The sequence below is a fragment of the Xenopus laevis genome, chromosome 5L, assembly GCF_017654675.1.
Source record: "Xenopus laevis strain J_2021 chromosome 5L, Xenopus_laevis_v10.1, whole genome shotgun sequence".
Classification (NCBI taxonomy): Eukaryota; Metazoa; Chordata; class Amphibia; order Anura; family Pipidae; genus Xenopus; species Xenopus laevis.
In genome coordinates, this window is record NC_054379.1 from 60,460,687 (window position 1) to 60,488,258 (window position 27,572).

General features: G+C 37.1%; 1 protein-coding gene across 3 annotated transcripts in view; it reads right to left on the minus strand.

Annotated features, from left to right (window-relative positions):
- Positions 1 to 1,825: 1,825 nt before the first annotated feature.
- Positions 1,826 to 27,572, minus strand: part of LOC121393680 (C-C chemokine receptor type 6-like) — a 72,322-nt gene continuing 46,575 nt past the window's right edge. For 2 of the 3 annotated variants that reach the window (XM_041562811.1, XM_041562810.1), the window contains 3 exons: positions 9,208 to 9,293; positions 6,932 to 7,122; positions 1,826 to 3,004 (listed from right to left, as the gene is read on the minus strand). In XM_041562811.1, the coding sequence (XP_041418745.1) occupies positions 1,898 to 2,980 (1,083 nt within the window). In that variant the 5' untranslated portion in view covers positions 2,981 to 3,004; positions 6,932 to 7,122; positions 9,208 to 9,293 and the 3' untranslated portion in view covers positions 1,826 to 1,897. Of the gene's footprint in view, positions 3,005 to 6,931; positions 7,123 to 9,207; positions 9,294 to 27,572 lie in introns of those variants that run through there. The other variant, XM_041562809.1, reaches the window with a different exon arrangement.

Genomic DNA, 27,572 nt, shown 5'->3' on the forward strand with positions numbered 1-27,572 from the left:
CTATATAAATACATGTTAATAATAATATACCAAAAAATCCAATTTACAATAAAATTGTAGTACAAAGATACATTTTATATTACTGTATGATTTATTCAAATTGTCTCCAAGATTTTTATTGCCTGCTGAGGAACTGCTCTTAGTTCTGTTGGCAGAGGTGGTCTTTATGATGATCACACAGGGCATACTCAGCACAGCAAATTGGGAAAGGATTTACTTGTGAATCACTCAAGGATAATACAGAGCACATTTAACAGTGTGCAAGATCAAAATCAATATGGTGGAGAGAGAAAAAAAACAACAGATTGCAGTAATACAACAGCAAAGATCATTGCAATCATACATTAACAATATTCACAGCACCACCTTGTGACCATTTTAATACGCCAGTGTTTAAGCATGAATGCTGTTGCTTGTATTCCAACAAGTTCATGTATATAAATGACCAGCACTGAATTGAAGAGTCTGCTGCTCTGTAAATACAATGTTCCTTATTATACATTATTGGTAAAATTGTATTTTCTGGTGTACTTAAAGGCATAAAGGGAAAACATATTTTTTTCAATAAGCATCAGTTAATAGTGCTGCTCCAGTAGATTTCTTCACTGAAATCCATTTTTCAAAAGAGCAAAAATATTGTTTTATATTTAATTTTTAAATCTGACATGGGGCTAGACATGCAGTATTGTCAGTTTCCCAGGAGCCCCCAGTGATGTGAATTGTGCTCTGATAAACTTCAATCACTCTATACTCCTGTACTGCAAGTTTGAGTGATATCCCCCCTCCCCTCCAGCAGCCCATCAACAGAACAATGGGAATCAGTTAGCATCTCCCTGGTAGATGTAAGATTAGTGAAAATCCAGGTCCCACTTCACACCTTCAGTTACATTGAGTAGAAGAAAAAATAGTCAGTCAGAAAGCAGTTCCATAGTGTAGCACTGGCTTTTTCTGAAAGCAAATGACCAGGCAAAATGACCTGAGATGGCTACATACACACCAATATTACAATTAAAAAATACACTTATTGGTTCAGGAATTAAATTGTATATGGTAGAGAGAATTATTTGCAGTGCAAACAGTGTAATTTAGAAATATAAACGACTCCATAAAAATTTTATAGAATTGCAATTGATCCAATTTTTTATTTTTTTAATTATTTGCTTTCCTCTTCTGATGCTTTCCATCTTTCAAATTGGGGTCACTGACGCTGGCATCCAAAAACCTATTGCTCTTTGAGGCTAAAATGCTTAAAATTGTTACTATTAATTACTTCTTAATCAGATTTTCTCCTATTCATATGCCAGTGTCTCATTCACATGACTGCCTGATTGATATGGTAATTTGGACCCAAGAGCCAGATAGCTGCTAAAATCCCAAACTGAAGTGCTGCTGAACAAAAAGCTAAATGATTAAAAATAAACACAAATAACAGAAAACGAACATCAATTGCAAATTGTTTCAGAATAGCAAACATAATTTCTGCAATATAATAAGCTATATAACTAAGATATATATTTTGTGAATAACTGATTAAAGAGATACTGACACCAGAAAATAACCTTTTTTATATCCATCATAACATTATCTTTGAATGCTATTTATAATTTTGCCATAAAAGATTTGCCTGATACATTTACATTAACTTTGGTGACCCCATGTTCCTCTATGAGGGGGCTGCCATATTTGTGCAGCAGTAGTCTGTTAGCATTAGAAACTCTGACATATTGAGATGGGACAGCCAGGTTGGCAAAACAGTCAGGTTTAGGAACTTCAAGTAATAACTACTTACAAAAGCAGAACTATCAACAAAAACGATCAACGTGACCTATATGTAACTTTTAATGTAGATTAATAGTTTGAAAAGAAAATTTTTAGTGTCAGTATCACTTTAAGAATGTTACATTGTAAATGAAGAGCCACCTTCTGTGACATAGACTTCACTTGTTCTCCTGGAGGTGTAAATTTCAGATGTTGCTCGGGAAATGCGATTACCTACCATATACTGTTTGCTTATACACCATAGATCTTGCATTATTTTTATAAAGTAATTTCTAAATTTCACCCCAACAAATGCATAGACCACAGGATTGAGGCAGCAGTGAAAAAAGGCCAGAGTTTCAGTGATAAAAAATGCATAGGCATAGTTAATTTTTTCTGAGCATTGACTGTCTGTACGCCCCAGCTGTGTAGCTTTAATTAAAAGGAGAACATTATATGGTACCTGGCAGACTAAGAATACAGCCACCACAGCAACTATGACACGTATTGCCTTGTGCCTTTGAGAATTATGTGCCTGCAGAAGTGTCATGATTATACATAAGTAACAAAAAAACATTACAAAAAAAGGAATACAAAAGCCTAGGGTAATTTGCACAATTATAACTGCTAGCTTCCACTTTAATGCTGTTTTATCTTCTGGGTAACTTGCTTCACAAACAAATCTCTCGTTATGCTTATAACACTTACTGAAAGAATACGTTAGACTGGAAAGGCAAGCAGACATGATCCACACAAACAGACAAATCACTCTTTTGTATGCCATAGTGGCTGTTCTGAACCGAAATGATTTAGTAACCTGGACAATTGCAACATAGCGATCAATGCCAACACATGCCAACAACAGCATGCTGCATGTAAAATTGATGGCATAGATAGATCTAATAAATTTGCACATGAAATCCTTGAAAATCCACTCTCCTTTTTGATAATATACAGACCAGAATGGGAGTGTAAAAACAAATAGTATGTCAGCTACTGCCATGTTCAAAAGGTACACATCTGTCATAGATTTTGTTCTCTTATAGTACCTGAAAGTTATAATAACCAATAGGTTGCCTACAAGTCCAACGGCAAAAATCAGGGCAAGTACAACAGGTGCAAACTTTTTCTTAAACTGTCTGACATCATCCAAGTAGCAAACTTTGCCATCATCTTCTGAGATATCAGTGAAATCGAAGACTGTTGTAGAGGAAACTTCCATTTTTCTCTCTGAAGGTTTCTTGGTCTGTTAGAAGAATAAATGAGATTCCATATATTTATGAAGCTATCATATATAATCGGACATTTCTGTCCAGTTATTTATTTATAGAGTCACTGAAAAGACTTTAGACCTTGCCTGCCTGCTTCCAGCCCCTTACTCCCTTATTTCCCTAACCCTTGCATGTCTAATATATAAATTGATCTTTATATTTTTAGTTTTCTTAAAATATTACTCGGAAGGAGTAATCTCTGTGTGGCCCCTGGGCCCCACCAAATAAAAATTAATCTAAATTCCCAGTAAAGGTACAACACATAATAATACATTAATATGTTAAAGTGGCGGTTCACCTTTAAGTTAACATTTAGGGGCACATTTACTTAGGGTCGAATATCGAGGGTTAATTAACCCTCGATATTCGACCGTCGAAGTAAAATCCTTCGACTTCCAATATTGGATTTACCACATTTCCTGCGATCGAACGATCAAAGGAAAAAAATCGTTTGATCGAATGATTAAATCCTTCAAATCGAACGATTCGAAGGATTTTAATCCATCGATCGAACGATTTTCCTTCGATTCCAAATTGGCTAGAAAGCCTATGGGGACCTTCCCCCTAGGCTAACATTGATGCTCGGTAGGTTTTAGGTGGCGAAGTAGGTGGTCAAAGTTTTTTTAAAGAGACAGTACTTCGACTATCGAATGGTTGAATAGTCGAACGATTTTTAGTTCGAATCGTTCGACTCAAAGTTGAAGGTCGAAGTAGCCAATTCAATGGTTGAAGTAGCCAAAAAAATACTTCAAAATTCGAAGTATTTTTCATTCTAATCCTTCACTCGAGCTAAGTAAATGTGTCCCTTAGTATGTTATAGAATGGTTAATTTTAGGGGACTTTCAATTGGCCTTCATTTTTTCTTTTTTATGGTTTTTAAATTATTTGCTATATAAAAAAAACAAATGCTCTGTAAGGCTAAAAATATATTGTTATTGCTACTTTTTATTACTCGTCTTTATATGGTTGCTAGGGTAATTTGGAACCTTTGAACTAGATTGCTGAAACTGGAACCTGGAAAGCTGCTGAATAAAAACTTAAATAAAGTAAAAACCACAAGTAATAAAAAATGAATAAAATTGCAAATAATATTAGAATATCACTCTCTACATCATATTAAGTTAAATTTAACTAAGTTTAAAATGAACAACCCCTTTAATAATTTGTCTGTCACAAGCATGTTTGATCGTCCCGTATAAAGCAGTTATAAAACTGATATACTAAGTTGTACAATTTACTGTTGGCAGTAAATCCTGGCAGAGAGAGAGGATCAGATAGAAAGAAAGAGAAAGATCTTAAGAAAAACTAAGGCTTAGATAACAAAGGGCGTATAGGTATTAATGTTGCCTGAGACAGCGTTTGCAATGCTGCCCCCGCCCCTCGCACTTACTTTAACACGGGCGGGGGTCTGGGGGTGCTAGAAAAGACGTATTTCCAGTTAAATAACCAGAAATTCAACATATAAAGTTACCAGGACCGTCTTTTTTTCTTTCCCCTGGTAACTTCAGGGGAATCATCGCCTGAGGCAAGGTGCTCATCTTGCGTCATGGCAGAAACGCCCCTGATATATAATCAAGCTTTATGCCTGTGCTTTCCTGGTGGGGCCATTTTAATTGGTGGGTACCACTTTTTATTTTTTAAAATGGTACTAGTCTGGGATAAATGTAAGTTTAAAAACCACTTAATATCTGCCTGGGTCATAACAATGACATTAGAACTTCTCTCTCTTCTCTCTCTCTCTCTCTCTCTGTCTCTCTCTCTCTCTCTCTCTCTCTCTCTCTCTCTCTCTATATATCATTTATTTTTTTTAGATCTTTCTCTTTTTATATAATTTCCCTCAGGAATCAACAGCATTGTATTTATTCTTTGTCTTGCTGTAGGCCTAGAAACAAGTCCAAAGGACAGGAACAATATTCAAACTACTGACAAGATGGTATCTGACCTCTCAAAGGAAACATGAAACAGACAACTGCTTGATCCGAAACAGTTTCTAAGTTACAACATTCCAAAGTCAGTTAATGAACAATCAAAAAAAAAAAAAAAACACACACACACACACACACACACACACACACACACACACACACACACACACACACACACACACACACACACACACACACACACACACACACACACACACACACACACACACACACACACACACACACACACACACACACACACACACACACACACACACACACACACACACACACACACACACACACACACACACACACACACACACACACACACACACACACACACACACAGTATATTTAATAAATATTGGATTTGCACTAAAAATATATAGGAGGGCAAGACTAATGATGTGTCTGCCAGATCTTGCTTCAATTTTGCTTTTTGCGCATGTGATAACTGTAGGTGCCAAGAACAGCGTTATTGTCCTACAGGGACAATAACGCTGTTCTTGGCACCTACAGACACATCATTAGTCTTGCCCTCCCTTGCCGCCTCATCACATGTGCCCGGAAGCTCGCGGTCTGTCAAATCTTTCTTTCGCCACGTCACAGACCCGGAAGTGGCGGTGTGCGAAATCTCGCAAGACGCGAGCAAATGAGTAACGACTCTCTATTTAAACTTTCGGACGAGGAGCGCTCGCCACTAATGCCCCTGAAGAAGCCGATCTAGTCGGCGAAACGCGTTGGGCGGCATGGTGGACGGTGGGGAGTCTAGCTTCCACCCTGTCCCTACGTAGTTAGGTAGCATTGGCATACTGGGGCTGAAAACGGAAGGGTGGGAGCGGGTGATGCTACCTTTTAGCTTAATGCATATTTGACCCCATAGGGTTTCGCATTCAAGCTTTCACTTCGCTCACTGGTCCACCATCTGCAGTTTTTAATTAATTGTTTTTATGGACAGATGTCCAGCACTGCTGAGAGGTTCAAACAGCAGTGGGTGTGTGGTTTTGGAGCACTTTTCAACTTTTAAATAATTGGATCAAATGTTACGTTTTAAACACTTGATACATTGTTTGCACTAGACACTGAACTGGTTTGCTTTGAAGTATAGGGTGGATACTCTGTTACATAAGTGTCCCTCTGGCTTCAGTGTGTTGTTACATATGTTTATGCCTTTCGAAACCTGCAGTGTCCATAAATGTAACTAGCTGTATATCAGCTCCGCATTCTTTTGTACTGTTTTATTATTACAAAGAAAAAAGCTAATTTTGAAAAATTTGGATTATTTGGCTAAAATTGAGTCTATGTGAGACATTCCGTAATTGGGAGCTTTCTGGATAATGGGTTTCCAGGTAATGGATCCCATACATGTTCTATATCTGAAAATATTCCTTTTTTCTGTAGTCCATTTATTATTGCTAGCCACACACTTACAAATTTTTCATATGCTTTGATGATACAAGTGTGGGACCTGGGGTTTTCCAGACAAGGGTTCTTTCTGTAATTTGGATCTCCATACCTTAGCCTACTTAAAAATTATTTAATCATTAATAAAACCCAGTAGGATTGTTTTGCCTCCAATAAGGATGAATTATATCTAAGTTGGGATCAAGTACAAGATATGTTTATTTTTACAAAACAAAAATTAAATCATTTTTATAAAGTGTTTTTAAATGTTTGAAAAAGGTTATTTGATTATATTATAGTCTGTGAGAAATGGCATTCCCATGATTTTGAGCTTTCAGAATAATTGGTTTCCAGATAAGGATACTATACTTGTATTTCTCCAATTCTCTGTTGTTTTTTTTCTTTCTAGGTTTATGTTATAATTGCACACATTTTGACATGCCATTCTCTGACAACAAAAATGTTCTATTTATGAAATGGAAAATATTATGTTTGTGACAGTAGTGCCTTCAGTAGTGTACCATATGAGAATGCAGGAAAACAGGATATAAGAAATATTATGGTTGTTACCTGCTCCCTATTCAATAGATTCGGATGTTGTCCCAAAGTACATATTATGAGCCACAAGTAAATGTCTTCTTGATAACAGCAGTTAAAATGCTGTATTAATGTAGTAGAGATTGTTTCATGGACGAATGTAGATGCAGGTCTTGAATGAACACATCATCAGTGTCTTGTATGTTTGTATCATATTTCAAATCCTATTGGAAAAAAAATATTATTATTATAATAGCACCCACTCAGCATCAATATTCTTTGGCATTGTGCAATGTATTTGGAGAACACAAACAGTATTACATAAAAATGGAATACAAAAAAAATAATTTATCAAGTGCATTACATTTTATAATATTGGCAGGGAAATTAATAATGATAATATAGTTTTTTTTTAATAATCTTTATTTTTATTGAAGTTTAATAGTATTGTTCCATTCAGCTTCACACAAAAAAATTGTCATACAAATTGCATTTTTTCTCATTAGGATTGCACATATTTGTAATGTTAATGCTATATCATATATGATAATATAATTAATAAATAATTATAAACCTAGGCCTGAAGGCTTGTCAATTAGAAAAATCAGTTAGGCTAATTTGCCCACTGAATTGTTAAACTACTATGGGTTTATAATGGAACCTGTATCAAAAATGAGACTGTCCCAACAGTCCAGCAATTATTTTAGCCAAAGTACAAGGTCTGTGCAGTTACTGAATCCTTGGATCCTTGCAGATCAGCACTGCAAAAAGGCAAATACAGGCATACAGGCTAGAGGAATGCAATCACAGTCACTCTGGCCTCAGGGAGACTGATTTATTAATTTATTAAAGTTTAGTCTTTTCTAAACTTGATTTCTTATTTCTCCATCAGTAGCATATTTCCATGAAATAATAAATCAAAACTCAATCACATTAAGTTGTGGGAAGGAAATTGATCACATTAAGTTAATCACAAAGAAAATCACTATGTTTCATTATTTTTTAAATATTTGACTAAAAATACAACTGCCATTCTATAACTGCTCAGTAGGTTTAGTTGCCAAATGTTTACATTTATTTTACATTTATTGCTAAATGTAAAAAAATATCAGTTAGGAAAACTCAAATGTGAAAACATTTTCACCTATTTTGCATAAAAAAACTACTAATTTTAATAAATTTGGCCCTTAGTATTACAATTTAAATTATCATTAGAGAGGCCTTCAACTGTTCATTACAACTGTGCAACATAGTAACATAGTAAGTTAGGTTGAAAAAAAGACACATCCATCATGTTCAAACTTTTAAGTCTATATATATAACCTGTCTAACTGTTTAATCCAGAGAAAGGCTAAAAACCCTATTTGAAGCCTCTCCAAATTGGAAAAAAATCCTTCCTGACTCCAAAATCAGACCAGTCCCTGGATCAACTTGTACTACGAGCTATCTTTCAAAACCCTGTATTCCCTCACTTGCTAAAAAGTCATCCGACCCCTTCTTAAAGTTATCTAATTTATCAGCCAATACAACTGATTCAGGGAGAGAATTCCACATCTTGACAGCTCTCACTGTAAAAAAACCCCTTCTGATTATTTAGACAGAACCTCATTTCATCGGAATGGGTGACCTTGTGTCAGCTGGAACATCCTACTGGTAAATAAAACATTAGAGAGATTATTATATGATCCCCATATATATTTATAAATAGTTATCATATCACCCCTTAAGCACTTCTTCTCCAGTGTGAACAACCCCAACTTGCCCAGTCTTTCCTCATAGCTAAGATTATCCTTACTTTCCACCAGCTTTGTTGCCCTTCTCTGCACCCTCTCTAATTCATTAATGTCCTCTTTGAGTGCTGGAGATGAAAACTGTATGGAATATTCTAGATGGGTCCTTACCTGTGCTCTGTACAGTGGAAGAATAACCCCTCCTCTTGCAAATCTATACAGCTCAATACCTTATTTGTCCTTGATGCTGCTGACTTGCATTGCTTGCTACATCCAAGTTTATTATCTACAAGGACTCAGAGGTCCTTTTCCATTATGGATTTGCTTAGTCCCATTAAGGGTATAAATGGCTTTGGTATTTTTACATTCCAGGTGCATGACTTTACATTTATCAACATTGATTGTCATCTGCTACTTAGCTGCCTAGTTTGCCAGTTTGTCAAGATCCTGCCGCAACCTGGATGGAATTAACTAGGCTGGATAGTTTTTTGTCATCTGCAAACACTGATACATTACTTACAATACCCTCACCATAGTCATAAAAGCTACAAAATTGTAAAAAAAAACCCTACAACTTACCTTTTAAGGTGGGATGCATTGTGGTGCTTGGCACTATTCTGTCTGAAATTTTGGTCTGACAAGGCTGCTTCCCAATATTGTTTGGCCTGGGTATGGGAATACATGCAGAATTGAGTAACATTAAGGTTGTGTAAAATTATGGAAATTTGTTAAAGCAACTTATTATTCAAATACTCAAAGGATATAGCACAGAAGTCAGAAATATATTATTTACTGTTTACTATTTACTGTAGCTTTAATGTTACACTATGGGGGGGGCATGTGCACAACCCTAAAACAGTAAGTGATTTGTACATGGCTGTATGAGGTGCACACTTACATGAATTGAATATTTACAGACCATGGCAAAATATACATCTGATAGCACTCATTGAAATGTATGATAAATAGGTGGAACCACAAAAAAAACAGTGTAAAATTCATCAGAGTTTTCACTGCACTACTCACAATACAAAACTGTAAATATAATATATATACACTACTATAGGTGGTGCTGTAAGACCATTTCCTAATCCAACTTTTTTATCTAGGAGCGGTAATCTAAAATTTGTGGTGTGTTGCTGTTATTCATATTGGTATGTTTGTAACAGTTTTGGCATTTGTGGTTTCCTTTAGGCTTATGTGACACACTGGGGCTCATTTATAAACTTCATGCAGTACAGAATGCACAGTGAACATATTTGCCCTGCACATGTTTGTATTTAGAAAGCTAGACAAGATTGGTGTATTTAAAGTGCAAGCATAATTGTGAAATTAGTATTTGCATTGCAATTGACCATAATCGCTTTTTTAAATATGGCATAATCTCAAATTGGGAAAATGTACATGCACAATCTGTGATCGAGTTGAGCTACAACTTTGGTGGTGGAAAAATATTCCCCAAACTAATTTCTCACTGTGCTATCCCAACCTGCGTTTTTTAAACCAGCAGATAAAAAGGTTCTAAAAAACTTTCTTGACTATCAGGAAAGTTTTCCTGACAGTCAGAAGGTTAAGATACATAAGGAAAATTACAAGTGGACTGGTAATGGACTACCCCCCCCCCCAGTCACAACAACACAACAAGTGGGCAAGGGAGCCTTATTCATTGCACTTTGAACTATCCCGTTATCTTTGCTGTCATTAAGCAAAATGTTATATTATGTTTAACAACCACCTTGAGCCTCTACATACGTTTTCTATGAATCCTTATAATCTGCTTGATAAATATTGTCATTAATTAAATTGCTTCAGAATCTTTATAAATATGTTATTAGAATAAAAAGTATAATTTTTGCCATAGTGAAAAGTCCATATCTGCTTTAAATAAATTATAAGAGGGGATTTTTAAAATGCCCCACAACTGTAATAGAAAATAACTATTAATAACTGTCATAGTAAATGTTTAAACAAATATATCTAAACTGATACTGCAACCTGTATGGCCCTCCCAAACATCTGGACTATGACAAACTTGGGGGTATAGATGGTCCTTAAAGGGCACCAATCATAACTAAAATCATTTACTAAGTAAATACACTATGTGAAAGTTCAAGAAATCTGATTTTTAAAACAGTTAGAATTGTTTGTATAATGTAAATCATCAGCTCACTATACCTTCTGCAAGATCTCCCCTATCTCCACTGCAGTTCTAGCTGAGGCAGGCATCTTGGATTTCACTGGCTCCTCCTATCTATATCTTCCCAGCCAAATGTAGCTCTGAAATCTCGCACATGCTCAGTTTAAATTGCTTGGTTGCTTATCAACCCTTTGTGTTAGCTGCTGTTCAGTAGTGCTGCCACCTTCTGGAAGTTAGTGTGTGCCCTTCATTTGCATAATAACATCAGCAGCAGGGGACAAGATAGGGAAATCTTGTGATACTTCTAGTGGAGGAGTTTACTAAAACAAGGCATTCTGGGTAGGATACTAAAGGCAGTGCTACAATCTGAGCATGCTCCTGAAATTTGCATGTTATAGTCTCAGTATGGACTCCCTCAGTGAAAGAACCCATTTGACAAAGTTAGGGATTTTTTAGGGATTTTTTAAAACCTGCAGTTTTTTTCAAAAAACTATATATATGTAGTCTGATTAAACGTGTTTAGGTTATATTGGTCAGATTGTTAATATGAGTTTGATTTTGGCTGTGATAGGTGTCCTTTAAGAGGCACTAATAGATGCAGAAGTGATATGTGTGCACTAACAATGACAGAACAATCTGTGCATTCATTCCACAACCTCACTGTGAAGAATCACCAATGCAACTTCAAATGAAAGTTCTGTTCCTCTAGTCTTAATGGTTGGCAGGTAGGGCATTTGTATTTTGAGCTAATTCCCCCCCATACCATCATGGATGCTAGTTTTTGAAATGTGCATTGATAAAAAAAGTCATTCTTCTTTTTAGCCTGGAGGACCTGGCATCCATGATTTAAAAAACAATGTCAAATGGCGCCCATGAACTCCGCTGGACAGAATCTGCACTGAGGGGTGCGTAAAGAGTTAGAGACATTTAGCAAAGGTACCACCAAGGCAGGGAGGGAGCAGGGAGGGGGGTCTATGTAGGGTACAGGGGTAGGGGATTTTAGTAGCAAGGGTTTGTTTCTCCTTTAAGTGCATTTTCCTTTAGAGAAGTAATAATTACTTCATATATTATAGTGGTCATTTTAATATTCATAAATAGAAAGAGATTTAGGGGGTTATTTACTAAACTCTGAATACAAAAATCAGGAAAAATTCATGATTTTTTTTTTATAAAGTCAGGCTTTTAAAAAATCCCGAATTTTTTGGAATTTATTAAACCCTGAGGATGGAAAAGTCTGAATCTGAAAATCCGGCATCTCAGACCTGTCGAGGTTGCATATAAGTCAATGGGAGAAGTCCCAATGATTTTTTCATGTGCGCTGGGTTTCGTGCAATACCCCGAAGTTTTCAGAGTTTTCAGGTTAAAATTCCGAAAAAATCGTAAAATTCGTGAAAATCTGATTTTTTCCTGCAAAGCAAATTGTCGGGAAAATTGAATAATAAATAAGCTTAAAAACCCAGAGCGGATTTGATCGGAGTTTGTAGCAGAAAGTATTGAGATAAATTCGGACTTTAATAACTAACCCCCATAGTATGTTGCTTCTACTAATGAAATATTGTGCTGTTAATAAGTTCATAATTTATATCCAGTTTTATTACAGCATCCCCTTCTTCCTCCAGACTGTCACAGAAGAACACTAGATACAAATAAAAATGTTTCACAGCATTTTGGAAATAATGGGTGCTTATTAACATAAAACTGAGAACAATTAAAATATACACACAACACAACAGATATGTTCTTGGTCGATTAACATTTTTTTTTACAGATGCAATTTTCTGATTTTTGCAACTAACTTACTTATTATTTGTATTGCTTGGTTGAATTGTTTATGACAACAAATGATGCAAATACTACCCTGCCATAAATCTTGCCTAAAAACATAATTATTCATAGAACCCAAGTAACATGTATTTGCTTGGCAATATATACTACAGTAATTCATAATATATTTGGGCTGTACAGCCAATGCAAGAAAGTCTCATTGCCAGTATTTGCAAGTACAAAATTTACAGATGAATGGCATCTCAGGTGAAGTATATGTGAGATATATTTTGCATGTTCTTTTTTAACCATAATTTTATATCTTTAAAATTTGCCATTTTACTCTTAGTATAACTCAATACACATCTCAGATAATTAAATTAGCACTATTATAACATTTTATATAATATAATTTTCAAATGTAATGTGTAGGGATCTATTATCCAGATTGCTCGATATAAGGGATTTTTTTTCATTTGGATCACCATTTTAAGTGCATAATCTTTTAGAAAAGTAATAATTACTTCATATATTATAGTGGTCATTTTAATATTCATAAATAGAAAGAGATATAGTGTGTTGCTTCTACTAATGAGATATTGTGCTGTTTAATAAGTTCGTTATTTATATCCAGTTTTATTACAGTATTCCCTTCTTCCTCTAGACTACCACAGAAGAACATTTCTCAATTTAAAATTGAGAACAATTAAAATACACACACACACAACACAACAGAAATGTTCTTGTTCGGTTAACATTTTTTTTTACAGATGCAATTTTCTGATTTTTGCAACTAACTCACTAATTATTTGTATTGCTTGGTTGAATTGTTTATGACAACAAATGATACAAATACTACCCTGCCATAAACTTTGCCTAAAAAACATAATTATTCATAGAACCCAAATTAAATCAATAAAAAAATATTATATTGTTTTTCAGAAGATTAAAACATGGTAATAAATTTAAACAAGTTACGTTTTTATTGAAATAATAAAAATACTGGACATAAAAAAAAGCCTTTCTGTTTCCACTCACATAGATTTCACTAGATAAGACAAAAGTTTAGAGCAAAAACTTGCTTACAGTACCTGATTAGCTCCCTCTGCTTGCCTTGTGACACTTATGAAAGAGGACAGGAAACCACTTAACTTATGGAACTAGAAACTCATTAGCAGCTATATGCTTTGTGCAGAGCTAATGCAAAATTATTTTGAACTCATTTCCCCACAAAAAGGCAAACTTTCTGAAGCAGTAAATATAAAGAATATAACTGAATTTTAACAACCCACAACCCTGTTTCAACTAAGAATACTTAATGATTAATTGTTTTTACAAATAATCATCTATCCTATAATGGATAAATGATATTTTTTACATAGTCTTTATTATTTTTCTTGAAGTTGTTTTAATATATAATTATATCTTTGTCTCTCAACTTAAGGATTTGTTTCTAACACACATTCAGATTTCACTTTGTATTAAAGGTTGATTTTGACATAAATCATGAATTTCCACTTAAGATAGCACACAAATAATTTTTCTACCTAAACTACTATAACCATAAACAACTACAAGAATAAAATAACAAAATACATATGCTGAAAGTAATTATCAAACATTCTTTAATAGATGTCTGCATGCTTGTAGTAATGACTGTTCCTCTTAAAAAAAAATAAGAAAAGGGATAAGCACTGGGGGCCCCCAAATACTAAGCGCTCTCCAATGACTATAACCACTATGTGATACCCCATAATGGTGCTTCTGTTCTCTTAAAAAGTGCACCAGCCTCAGGAGTGCCACTCTGCCCTCTTCTTCTTGATCTTCTATGGCGGTCTTGCTTTGATTTGATTTTCACAATTTTTTGGATTTTTTCATCCGATTTTCAATTTTCATGTTTTTTTTCGGATTTTTCCCCTGAAAACTTTGGGTATTGCACAAAACCCAGCGCACATCAAATAATCATTGGGTCGTCTCCCATTGACTTATATGCTACCTCGACAGGTCTGAGATGCCGGATTTTCAGATTCAGACTTTTCCATCCTTAGGGTTTAATTAAAGTCTGATTTTATATATAAAAAAAAAAATCACAAATTTTTCATGATTTTTGCACTCTGAGTTAACTAAATATCCCCCAAGTGAGCACATGCCTTAAGGAAGTGGAAATCATGAATGGAGCCTTCAATAATGATCCAGACCACCAAAGTATCACAGAAAGAAATGAAGACAGACCAGAAACAAGGAACAAACGGAGACCCGACAAAGAAAAAGTAAAAAAAAAAAAGAAGCAAAGTAAAGAAAGTGGAAAGTGGAAACTTTTTTTTATAAGAGATCTGGAGCGAATGAATAAGAGCATAAGCAGCAAACATGGAAGAAGAAAGATTACTAACATGTTTGGAAAAAAAGAAACAAATATAGATTAAAATATCAGTCCTCATCAATGAAAAAGCGAATGTCAACTACAACAAATTTTTTTTTCCTAATAAAAGAAAAAGATTTTCTATGGTTTTTAAGTTATTTGTATATGTATTGCTATTAAAAGCAGTGTTTGTCTTTCCATTTTAATTCTCTGGCCTGATGGCTCAGGCGTTTGAAACAATGTAAGACAGCCTGATTAACAAACCTGTCTTGGCTTGACTAAGACTTTTGCAGGAGGTAACACCTGGAGTTAAGCAAATGCTGCTATCAATAACAATTGTTTTCACAAATAACTTTTAGGGGGTTATTTATCAAAAGTCAAGTTTTAGAAAAATGGTTTCTAATTTAAGAAAAAACTTGAATGTAAAAAACTCGAATGAGTGTAGTCTGGGTGAAAAACTCAAATACTCAAATTGATTAAAGCAAAACCCACCAAAAAAAACTTAACCATCATGAAGACTATAAGCATCTTCATATGGTTCAAAGGACCTCTGCCACTGACTTCTACATGACTTTGACAGGTTTTAGTATTTTCAGATTCAAACTATTTTCAGCTTCGGGGTATAATAAATGTAAAAAAAAAAAAAAAAAGGCTTTGCTGTTCTACTTTTGTTTAAAATAAAATATATGGTTCTTTTACTATTGCCTGTTCAACGAATCTGTGTGTATCTGCCTAAATTAACTTGGTGAAATATTCTGCCCAGAGGTGGTAATCAGTGATTCATAAACTGGGTTAAAAATTAGTTGAATAGCTTTCTATAACAAAGATAGAGAGAATATGATTATTTGTAAATCATTAGTAATTGATGTGGTAAGTGCCATTTTTGGGGTTATTTTTTTTTTCTTAGTGAGACTATAGGGCTTCTTGACGAATGCAACAGCATCTGCCCATTCTGCTTTTACGTGGGGGCCTATTTCTCAACAGTTTCATTTTCGTGGTTTTAGTGATTTTTGAAACCACAACCAAACTCACAATCTATAAAACTACGGATATCATGAGATTTATTAAAAAATCTGGATAAAAAAAGAGAAATTACGCAGAACTCTGGACTAAAAAATCCTAATCCTAATACATTGAAAACCTCTAAAAAAAATTTCAAGCAATTTCTAGCAACAAAAAAAAAATTACAAAAACTTCTATGGGGCCGATTCATCAAGGGTCGAATATCGAGGGTTAATTAACCCTCAATATTCGACTAGGAACTAAAATCGTTCGACTTCGAATATCGAAGTCGAACGATTTAGCGCAAATCCTGCGATCGAACGATCGAAGGATTATTCGTTCGATCGAACGATTAAATCCTTTGAATCGAACGATTCGAATGATTTTAATACAACGATCGAAGGAATATCCTTCGATCAAAAAATCTCAGGCAAGCCTATGGGGACCTTCCCCATAGGCTAACATTGACTTCGGTAGCTTTTAGCTGCCGAAGTAGGGGGTCGAAGTTTTTCTTAAAGAGACAGTACTTCGATTATCGAATGGTCGAATAGTCGAACGATTTTTAGTTCGAATCGTTCGATTCGAAGTCGAAGTAGTAGTCGAAGGTCGAAGTAGCCCATTCGATGGTCGAAGTAGCCCAAAAAACACTTCAAAATTCGAAGTTTTTTTAATTCGAATCCTTCACTCAAGCTTTGTAAATGTGCCCCTAAATGTCCGAATTTATTTTTTTTGGTATTTAGACCACACTTGCTGTTCTATAATTTAATATTTCACCAATTATTGGTTTAATTAATAATGAACCTGTATATACTGCATAATGATGGTTGCCAAAATATAAGTGCGTATTTATAAAGGGCATGTGCATCTTATAATAAACAATCAAATAACTCAGTCAAGTCCCCATAAAGCAATTTGAATATTTCTGGGAGAAAGTAAATGTATTTTATTAAGTAGTAAGTAATTGTGTCAGCACTATGTAGGACAAAAAACTTAAGGAGCTTAGATATTTAACTGAAAAAACTGTGTTGTATATGAGGATATTTACATAGGCATTAATTGTTGCATGATAAATAGCTTTATCTATTTTAAGTAAGGTACTAACATAAACTTATTGTTATCTATATATTTAATAATGTTGTTGTCTCATTTCTACTGCAAGGCATGGTGAATACAGATACAAAGAAATAAATCCGTTTGTGTTGGTGGAAATTTCCATCACTATTTTGAAATATGTCGTTGCAGACACTACTTGAAGCTGTTACTCATTTAGTGCGAGACATTTACTGTGGGTTGGGTTGGAAAATTTGCATAAAAGGTCACTGCAATGATTAAAATAACTGCTTACTAGTAAATTATTATTATTATCTTACACATAAGATAAGACTGCTTAGACATCTGCAATCTAATAGTATGAAAAATGGCAGGAAGAAATCTACAATGTGAATGAAGTAGAACCAGGAAGGGAACTGGCAGAATGGTTGGCTATATCAGCAGTGCTGTGGCTAATAGCCTTATCTGTTAGTTTCTAACAACGTGCAGCAGAATTTAGGGGCAGATTTATGAACCCTAAAAGTTCAGGTTTGTACAGAACAATTCAGAAACACACATTTTCTGCAACAGTTTTGCATAAAACTGAGCCTTGAGGGTTAATAAATTGCTCAATCCAAGAAAGTAGTCCTTGGCTAAGTTCTTAAAGGAACAGTAACGTCAAAAAATAAAAGTGTTTTAAATTAATGAAAATATAATGCAGTGTTGCCGTGCCCTGGTAAAACTGCTGTGTTTGCTTCAGAAACACTACTATTGTTTATATAAATAAGCTACTGTGTAGCAATGGGGCAGCCATTCAAAGGAGAAAAAGCTCAAGTTACACAGTAGATAGAAGATACGCTCTGTCAGTCTAATGGTGTTATCTGTTATCCATTAGTTAACCTGTGCCATATAGCCGTTTTTCAATTTCTGCCATTGCTCCACAGCAGCTTGTTTATATGAACTATAGTAGTGTTTCTGAAGCAAAGATCAGTTTTACCAGTGCAGGGCAACACTACATGATATTTTCATTACTTTAAAACACTTTTTTGGTGTTACTGTTCCTTTAACCAAATCGCTAATTTTTATGTAGGTAAGAGCAGATTCAATTCATTCTGTTCTATTTATGTACTTCAACAACAAATGGATGACTAATAGTGGATTTCCCCTTTGGAAACTAAGGTCTCCTAATCTGCAAAATACATTAATAATGTAAAGACAAACAGTTCAAGAAAGTGCCTCTCCTGCAAAGAGCCCTCTCCCCTACTGCATTTAATGTCCCCTTTCCTGGTACGTGGCCTGAGATAGCAGAGTAGCCATAAAGGTTGGCAGTCACCATTTCTGACCTTCCGACATCATCGGAAGTAGACGTGATTAGAAAAAATTTGTAAAATCACTATTGAGAAGACCCGCGGCCGACCTGCGACCCACAAACCGCCGACCCGCATCTATACCTGCACTAGGAACCTCTACCCGAAACCCACAGGGTACGGCAGTTTTTTGCGGGTAACCCGTGGGTACCTGCATGTACCCGACCTGCTGCAGGACTCTAATGTATGCATATCTTTGTATAGCATTGTTTGTGCAGCAATGTACATGTTTAACTATCTACCTGCCAAGCAATTATCTACAGGTATGGGACTGGTTATCCAGACTGCTTGGGACCTGGAATTTTCCAGATAAGGGGTCTTTCTGTAATTTTGGTTGCCATACCTTGTCTACTAAAAATCATTTAAACATTAATTAAACCCAATAGGATTGTTTTGCCTTGAATAAGAATTAATTATATCTTAGATAGGATAACTAACAAGGTACTGTCAGTCGCTGTGTTTTTGGCCTGCAGTTTGGTCCATGTGCCGGTCTTGGTTTCTTGATGTTGCTGACATGTCCACATATTAATGTCCTTCTCCTCCCCACCTATTTAAAGGCACCAAATACAAAGGGGGTTGTGGGAGCTCTACCTAATGCTAAGTAAAAGTGTATTAAAATATAAAGGAAGTGCTACCGACTATGCCAAATTGGTCAGTGCACCTGGGCCCCGGTACAAGTAATTCAATTTATATGCAAGTGCATGTGCTCACAAAGACAGAGTTTTTTCGTTACAAAGTTATGATCATAAAGTTTATAAGCCACCATACCACACAGTGCCGGGCCACGCTGGGCAGGCGCCCTAGGCAGGGCCTGCGTGAATTCGCATGCACATGAGCAGAAGAGCAATTAAGTGAGGAAAAAATGCAGAGTCGGGCAGAGAAAGGAACCGGACTTGGGGTAGGCGACAGAGGCGGTACATGCCCGGCGCCCTCCTAGCTTTGCGCCCTAGGCACGTGCTTACCTCTGGTCATAGTATAAAGGATCTTGTGCCTCTCTGCATAGTAGCATTAATTTAAGTAAAAGTCTGCTGAACCTTGGTTTCAGTCTGAAGGCTAGATCCTCCCCCTGCTGCTAACTTGCAGCTTTTAAGAGAGAGTGAATGCCCAAAACCAACGACCATTTTTTTTTAAAAAAGTGTAATATAAAAATAGTGAAGGCAAAATAAAATTATATGAATAAGTGCATACTTGGACAGTGTGTATATATATATATATATATATATATATATATATATATATATATATATATATATATATATAAGTGTTAGTACAAGAATAAATAGGTAAGAATATAAGTGTGAGCTAAAATAAGTAAAAGACTATTTAAAGTGTGGTGATAGGTGCAGTAAATGTGAATGGGTGTCAAAAGTGTTACTTGGTGCAGTTAAAAACATAGGACCACCATTAGTTAATTTGGGTGGGTATGGGGGTGCTACAACCACATAAAGCTTAGCCACAGCTTCAGGCTACATATCAAATACAAAGAGGGGCTGTGGGAGCTCTACCTAATGCTAAGTAAAAATGTATAAAAGTATAAGGGAAGTGCTACCGACTAGGCCAAATTGGTCAGTGCACATTCCCCGGGCCCCTGTCCAAGTAATTCAGTATATATGCAAGTGCATGTGCTCACAAAGACAGGGTTTTTTTAGTTACAAAGTTATGATCATAAAGTTGATAAGCCACCATACCACGTCAAGGTAAACCCCATATGGCGGTCCCTAACTTGTTTACCTCTGGTCATAGTATAAAGGATCTTGTGCCTATCTGCATAGCATTAATTGAAGTAAAAGTCTGCTGAACCTTGGTTTCAGTCTGAAGGCTAGATCCTCCCCTGCTGCTAACTTGCAGCTTTTAAGAGAGAGAGTGATTGCCCAAACCAAGACCCATTTTTTTTTTTTTTAAAAAGTGTAATATAAAAATAGTGAAGGCAAAATAAAATTATATGTATAAGTGCACACTTGGAGAGTGTATATATATATATATATATATATATATATATATATATATATATATATATATATATATATATATATATATATATATATGTATAAGTGTTAGTACAGGTATAAGTAGGTAAGAATTTAAGTGTGAGCTAAAATAAGTAAAAGGCACCAAACAGGTTATCAATTGTTTTTTCTGTTATCCTGGATTTTCCAGCCCATTATCATTCTAGTTTGACAGAGTCTGACCTTAACAGGATAATTTGGTGTCAGTGTAGGTTTCTTTTGGGTCACTGTCAAAACCTGAGCCTTCTGGTTTCACAACTTGTTGGATCAATTATTTTAGTTTATTGATTTGCATGATTTGATTTGATTTTAATGATTTTATTGGATTTTTATCCCTACGTTATTGTTTGTTTTTGGTTGCTGACCAAAAATCTGTTTACATTTTGAGGTGCCTACACTGGCACTTTAGTACATCTATGCATATTAGGCATCAATCATTTCAATCTCTGTAACACATTTATGAAATCATGTGCAGGGACCCAATAGTGAACTGTTGCATGATGTCATGGCATGAAAACAGGACAGAACATAACCAAAGAAGATCTGGAGCAGGAACAGGACTAAAGCAAGGGAGGACAAGATCAAGAAAGACCTAGGAGCAAGCCACAGTACTCAAGCCAAAACTGGCAGAGTAAAAAGAAGGAAAAGGCTGCACTCTCCAAATTTAAAATTAAAAGTAGTACTTTATTTGTTAGTTATAAAAACATGATTAGATGCTGTAGCCCAAAAGCCTGATGGTTTTGGGAATAGAACCTTTAATTATAGCCTCGCTGGATTGGTGTGTACCCTATGCTCCAGGTTCCTTCCCCAGCTATACTTAAAATCAACAAAGGGGGTGAGTCTGCGCAAGTTTCTTTTTCAAGCCAAGAACTACCCTAATGCTCAGTCCAGGAAATGAAGTACGGGAAGTGCTTAAATAGGGCATAAGCTGCTCTAATTTGCTGACCTCAAATAACCAATTAGACTGCAGGGAAGTTGTACAAAAGGCAGGCGGAGAAAGAAACTGCTGGCAGCTTTCATAGCCCAGTGGTAAGATAGAACAATCAACCCAGTGGTGACAGTCAGTAAACAAGAGGTTTCTAGTTCTAAGGCCATGTGGTGGCCTGTTTATCAAAGATGGAATTTTAGTGGTTTTAGAGGGCTATAAAAAAACCACAACTAAACTCACAAACTCTAAAACTACAAATATCACGACCTTTATTAAAAGATCCAAAAAAAAGCATGAATGGAAAATAATGTGCTAAAAAATACAAATTCTTTGAAAACTTCGAAAAACACTGTTTGCTTTTGAATCTGACCTGCATACTAAGGATCATTTGCAAACTCACTGAACAGTTATGTCCCATATGGCCCCCCGCTCAAGTCGCTGACTAACTCAGAGTTAGGGAGCTGAAAAGCAATTGTGTTCTGTTTTGTTCTGTTAAATATGCAGTCAGTCCAACCTTTATAGATTACATTCTTGGCTAACTAATAGTGATGGGCGAATTTGTGCCGTTTCGCTTCGCCGGAAAATGAGCGAATTTCGCAAAACTGCAAAAAATTAGCGAAACAGCGCCAGCGTCTCGTTTTTGACGCCGGCGAATTTTTGCCGGCGAATTTTCGCGGGCGCTTCGCGAATTTATTCGCTGGTGGCGAAACACGCAGATTCGCCGCGAATTTGCGCCTGCCGAATTAATTCACCCATCACTACTAACTAACTATATCAGAAACATTTTTTATTTTACACTGCCTATCTATTTACCCAGTTTTTATTTTTACACTGAACTGTTCCTTAAAGTACACGTGTCACACTTTGGATCTTCACTATCTGCACTCTGAACTACTGGTTACTCTACTTTGTCACTATGAGTCTCCAGTGCATCATTATTATTATTATTTTTATTATTATTATTAATAAAGAGTACATTCTTTAACCAGCAAAGGTTGAATGAGAACTTAACTATACATCCTGATCTGTAAACTACTGTAAACTACTAAACTACCTTTACTATAAAATCTATTCCAGATGCAACTTCACTGGCAAACACATTAGATGTCTACTAGATTTCAAACAAAAACATATTTTTCCCCATAAGAGGTAAGGACAGCAATCAGTGCTACATAAGGGTGGTGGCACAAGGGGGATTTAGTCATCTGCGATAAATCTTCACTACTGCAGATGATTAATCTCCCCGAAAAGCCTTCCCATCGGCAAAAATGTGAATCTCCAGCAAAATTACATAAGTGTTGCTTCAGTTTTACAAAGTTGCCTCACAAGGAAACTTTGGGCGACTTTGGAAAACCGAAGCGTCACCGGCAACATCAGGAGGTTCTTGCAAATCAAACAGAACAGAATATTTTATTTGTCAGAGACAAATGATCCACAGGGTTACAGTGCATATAGACACTGTAGGCAATCTTACAGCCTGGGAAGCTACTCCCTGCTACAATTCTTGATGGAGCACAAGGCTGCTTTTTCTCTCTTCCCTCACTATATTACTCTCCTAGAGAGTACTATAACAGATAGTAAACCTGTCACTAACTAGCCTCATTCACGGGGTCCCTGCTCCCCGACTTATCTCTCTAGAGGTACTGGTCCCTCTAGAACAGAAAGGCTTTACTGGGCCTTGGTGTACCCAGGCTTCCTGGAAATATCCAGCTGGGGCAGCAACCAGAAGCCAAAGATCTACCCCTTCTAACCCACTATACCAAAGTGTGACAGGAATTGGTCACAAGGCCTCTTGGCCAATAATACAAATATGCAAATTACCACTAGCTACAGTACATGGGCATCTGCCCAGAAACTAGGGAGAGCAGGAAGTGTAGGGATTTAAAGCCATAGGGTCACGTTAACCCTATGGGTCCCTACACAAAGTAACAGTAATTAGCCAGCTCAGCAAAGTCAGACAGATCAAAAGGAGAGCAGGGGACTAGGCTTAGGGGACTGTTCCAAACCATAAAAAATAATGAAAAGTCTGTACATTTTTTAATTGATGTATATTGCAAAGTTACTTAAATTCTTTATTTTTCATAAAGCTCACGTTATGTTTGTTTGGCGTTCCACTTTAATGACAGCTTTTAGAATTCAAATGTATCAACTAATAGTAACATAGTAACATAGTTCTGCAGCGCCATTGGACTGTGGATGATATGCGGATGAAAACTGGAGCGAGACGTGAAGTGCATTGCATAAGGATCCCCAAAATTTGGAAACAAACTATGAGCCTCTATCTGACACAATCCATGGAGACGAAAAATGTGTTGAATAAACAAATTTGAGAGTTCTGGAGCAGAAGGCAGCTTGCGAAGGGGAATGAAATGGGCCATCTTGCTGGACCTATCTTCTTCTACCCAGATAACTGTATGACCCAGGGAAACAGGGAGATCAACAATAATGTCCATGGCCAGATGAGTCCAGGGTCGAGAAGGAATGGGCAAGGGAAGAAGAAGACCTTTAGGTGGAGAATGACCAGACTTTGAAGCTGCACAGATAGCACAAGAAGAGACGAAGTCTTTAACATCTTTCCGAAGGGAAGGCCACCAAACAAGGCGGAAAAGCAGATCCGTTGTCTTCCGAACTCCTGGATGACCAGCCTGCTTGGAGCTATGAGATTGCATGAGGATGGACTGACTAAGTTCAGACGGAACAAATTCTACCCCTAGGGGAGTATCAGGCGGAGCAGAGGACTGTGCAGATAGTAATTGGGAAGCCACAGAAGGAATTAGAGCCGCCACGATCTTGGTAGAAAGTGCAATAGGTTCATCGATCTCGGAACTGGTCTCATCAGGAACAAAACTCCTAGACAAAGCATCAGCCTTCTTATTTCTAGAACCAGGACGAAAGGTCAGGACAAAGTTGAACCTGGAAAAGAAGAGCGCCCACCGAGCTTGTCTGGGATTTAAATGTTTCAAAGTCTGAATATATTCCAAGTTCTTATGATCAGTGAAAATGGTAACTGGAACAGAAGAACCCTCCAACAAATGTCTCCATTCTTCTAAGGCCAATTTCACCGCTAAAAGTTCACGATTCCCCACATCGTAATTCTCGTAGCTCTCATTGTTCCATCTCGTCTCAGCAACCAAGGTGCGGAACTCAATAGCATATTCAGGCACAGTACGAGTCCCTTGACGAATCTGGAATAACAGTGCAGAATCGGAGGCAGTCCGGCCGGGAGCGTCAAATACGGTGCGCAGATCTTGTATGAAGGCTTTAGAGTCGTCAATCAAGGGATCCTCCTTTTCCCACAGAGGAGATGCCCATTCCAAGGCTTTACCAGTCAAGCGGGTGATGATATACCCCACTTTCGCACGTTCAGAAACGTACTGATTGGGAAGCAGGGTAAATTGAATCTCACACTGGTTCAAGAACCCTCTGCACGCCTGAGGATCACCACCGTAGAGTGGAGGTGCTGGAATACGTGGCTCAGAAGCATTGGCGTTGGCTGGCACCCCTGGGAGGGGAGGTGAAACTGCAACAGGTCTCCCTGGAGTGAGGGCAGACAGTTTCTCTAGGATAGCCTCCAAAGCTTGGCCAAAATGGGTCTGCTGGGCTTCGTAGATCTCCATCCGTGAAGCCAAACCACGAAAGGCTCTCCCAAAGTCAGGCTGAGGTTGTGCCTCCTCAGAGGGGTCCATGGCCCTACTATACTGTAAGGGGCCCGAAGGCTCAGCCAGGAGTAGCGGACCAAGGAGGAAGCACCAGTCCAATAGTTCGAGGTACAGGCAAGGGTATAGAAAGAGAGTGGTCGAAGTCCAGGCAATAAGGTCGGTTCAGGCAGCAAAGGTTCAGAATACGAAGTCAGGCAAAGGTCAATACACAGGATCAGGAATGATAAACACAGGAAGCGCACCCAGGAACTCACGAGGAAGAACCTATAGTAGGGCACAGTCTGCAGTGCTTCAGCATCTTTTATAGGCCTCCTTTGGCACCAAAACAGACGCAGTGGCGTCATGACGCTGGCGCTGACGCGCCGGTACCCAATCCGATGCTGGCGGATATTCTGACGCTGGCGTGATGTCACAGAACTGCGACCAGAAGGAAGCACATGGAGAACGCCGCCATCTTGGACTCCGCCATCTTGGGACGCCAGGTAAGAACTCCATACAGCAGCCAGGATCAGGTAAGAAGTCGGGTCCTGCGACAATCGCAGCACAGGACCCGAGTGGCAGCCCCCTAGGCTAGTTGTTTAGGGATGGAGGGGCCAGGAGAACCTCTCTGCACTTCGATTTTTGCAGGAGTGCAGAGAGGCAGCCGTTTAAAGAAAGAACGTAGCTCCTACGTTCTTGGCACTCGCAGCCTTTTTTAAAAATAACGTAGGAGCTACGTTCTTGGCAGGGAAATGGTTAATGGCACTAAATGAATACTTAAATGATACAGCAGAAGTCTCATTTCACTTGAAAAGGCAACACATTAATCTTATCCTCACATAGTAACATAGTAACATAGTAACATAGTTACTGCCTGACAAAAACCAGAGACAGGAACATTAAACTTTAAACTTACATTTTGGAAAAACAGTAAGAAATAAAAGATGAAAAGCAATTGAAAAAAGTCTTTATTTATGGTGAGCAAAAAGGTGTTTGGAAGGTGAACGGCCCCTTTAATATATTCCTGTTTGTGTCTGTAAATTACCCTCCCATTTTAAAGGGATTGTTCACATTTAATTCATAGGATGATGTAGAGAGTAATATTCCAGATAATCTGCAAATGTTTTTATTTTTTTTATTATATTTCTTTTATTTAGCTTTTTATTCAGCAGCTCTCCAGTAATTTCAGCAACCTGGTTGCTAGGGTCCAGATTACCCCAGTATGCATACATTGATTTAAATAAGAGGGGAGGTTCTGAGTAGAAAGTTGAGTAACAAAAAGTAGCAATAACAACAACTTTGTAGCCTTACAGAGCATTTGTTTTAATATGGGGTCAGTGACCCCTATTTGAGAGTTGGAAAGTGTCAGAAGCAGAAGGCACATCATTTAAAAACTATAAAAAAAAATGAAGACCAATTGAAAAGTTGCTTAACGTCATTCAATAGCATACTAGAAGTTAACTTAAAAGTAAACCACCCCTTTAAGCTCTACAAGGCAGGGACCATCACCCTCATGTATCCTTAATACTTAATCTCTTAAACTTTAATGCAACTGTATGTAGGGGATCAGACAAATCTTTCCCCTGTTTTTCTGTGACATCATCCAGCCCAGTTACTGGCTGGAGAGCCATCCGATTGACTGGGCGCCCCAGAGCATCTTTGGGAGAGGGAGAGTGCCTGACTTTGGAGTTAAATGTACAGGGTTTCTGACAGAGCTTCTTAAGGGACCCCTGCTGCAGCAGCCAAAGCGATCCAGATCTGTGGAGAGTGACAGTGCTGCTTGAAAGGAGTTTCAAGGAAGAAGTAGAAGGAAAGGCTGCGTTTTGCTCTGCTTCCGAAAGTATTTGAGCATCAGGTAGAGCCAGTTTCTAACTCCTGCCTCTGGATACTTTGACTACTGTGTGTTTCCCCAGGATGAGGACAGGTCTTGCTTGCATACCTGCCATGTGGGAGCACTACTACTTTCAAAGAGAAAGGTACCTTGGGGCAGGTAGCGCTTCCTGGGGACATAAGAGCTCTTAGGGAAGAGACATTGAACTGACCGGATTAATTCTACATTTATCCACACAGAAAAAAACCCAAGTTTTACATAAAGTTTATATTTGTTTTATTGCAAACTGTGTGTGTTTTGGTTTTCCTAGTGGTAATACCCTGAGGTGTGCTCCTCAGTGTTCCCCAGGTGGAGACACTGTGCTGTAAATCCCAGTTCCCAGTACTTTTAATATGCAAAAGTGACTCAGGGCCCTGGATTGCCAAGGGTTAATTGCTAATTAAAGAGACAGTAACCAAATTAGGGTTATATGTACTTTGTATTTATTTGTATTTATTGTATTGTAATGACCCTTGTTTGTTCTATTAATTTATTGTTCTTCTGAACAGTGCTGCATACATAAGTAATGCTATGTAAATAAAAATAGACATACACGTCAGGGTTGCTGCCTATGGTGGAAGCATAGCTCTTTGTAATCCACTTTATGAACACATAGGAAGATTACGTTTTTCTAATTTTCCAATCACTATCGCTACACAACAAAGCAAGATTCATGCCTTGCTGACTAGAGAGGTATTTTCATTAAGTAAAATTTCTTGTGTATAAAACATTTATCACTCAATTTTCTTGTTTGAATGCCTGATCCTTTAGTCCCCACTTCCCAGTATTCCAAAAAATGTGTTGTGCATTGCAAATTAATCATAGATTTTGTATGTGTATTCTG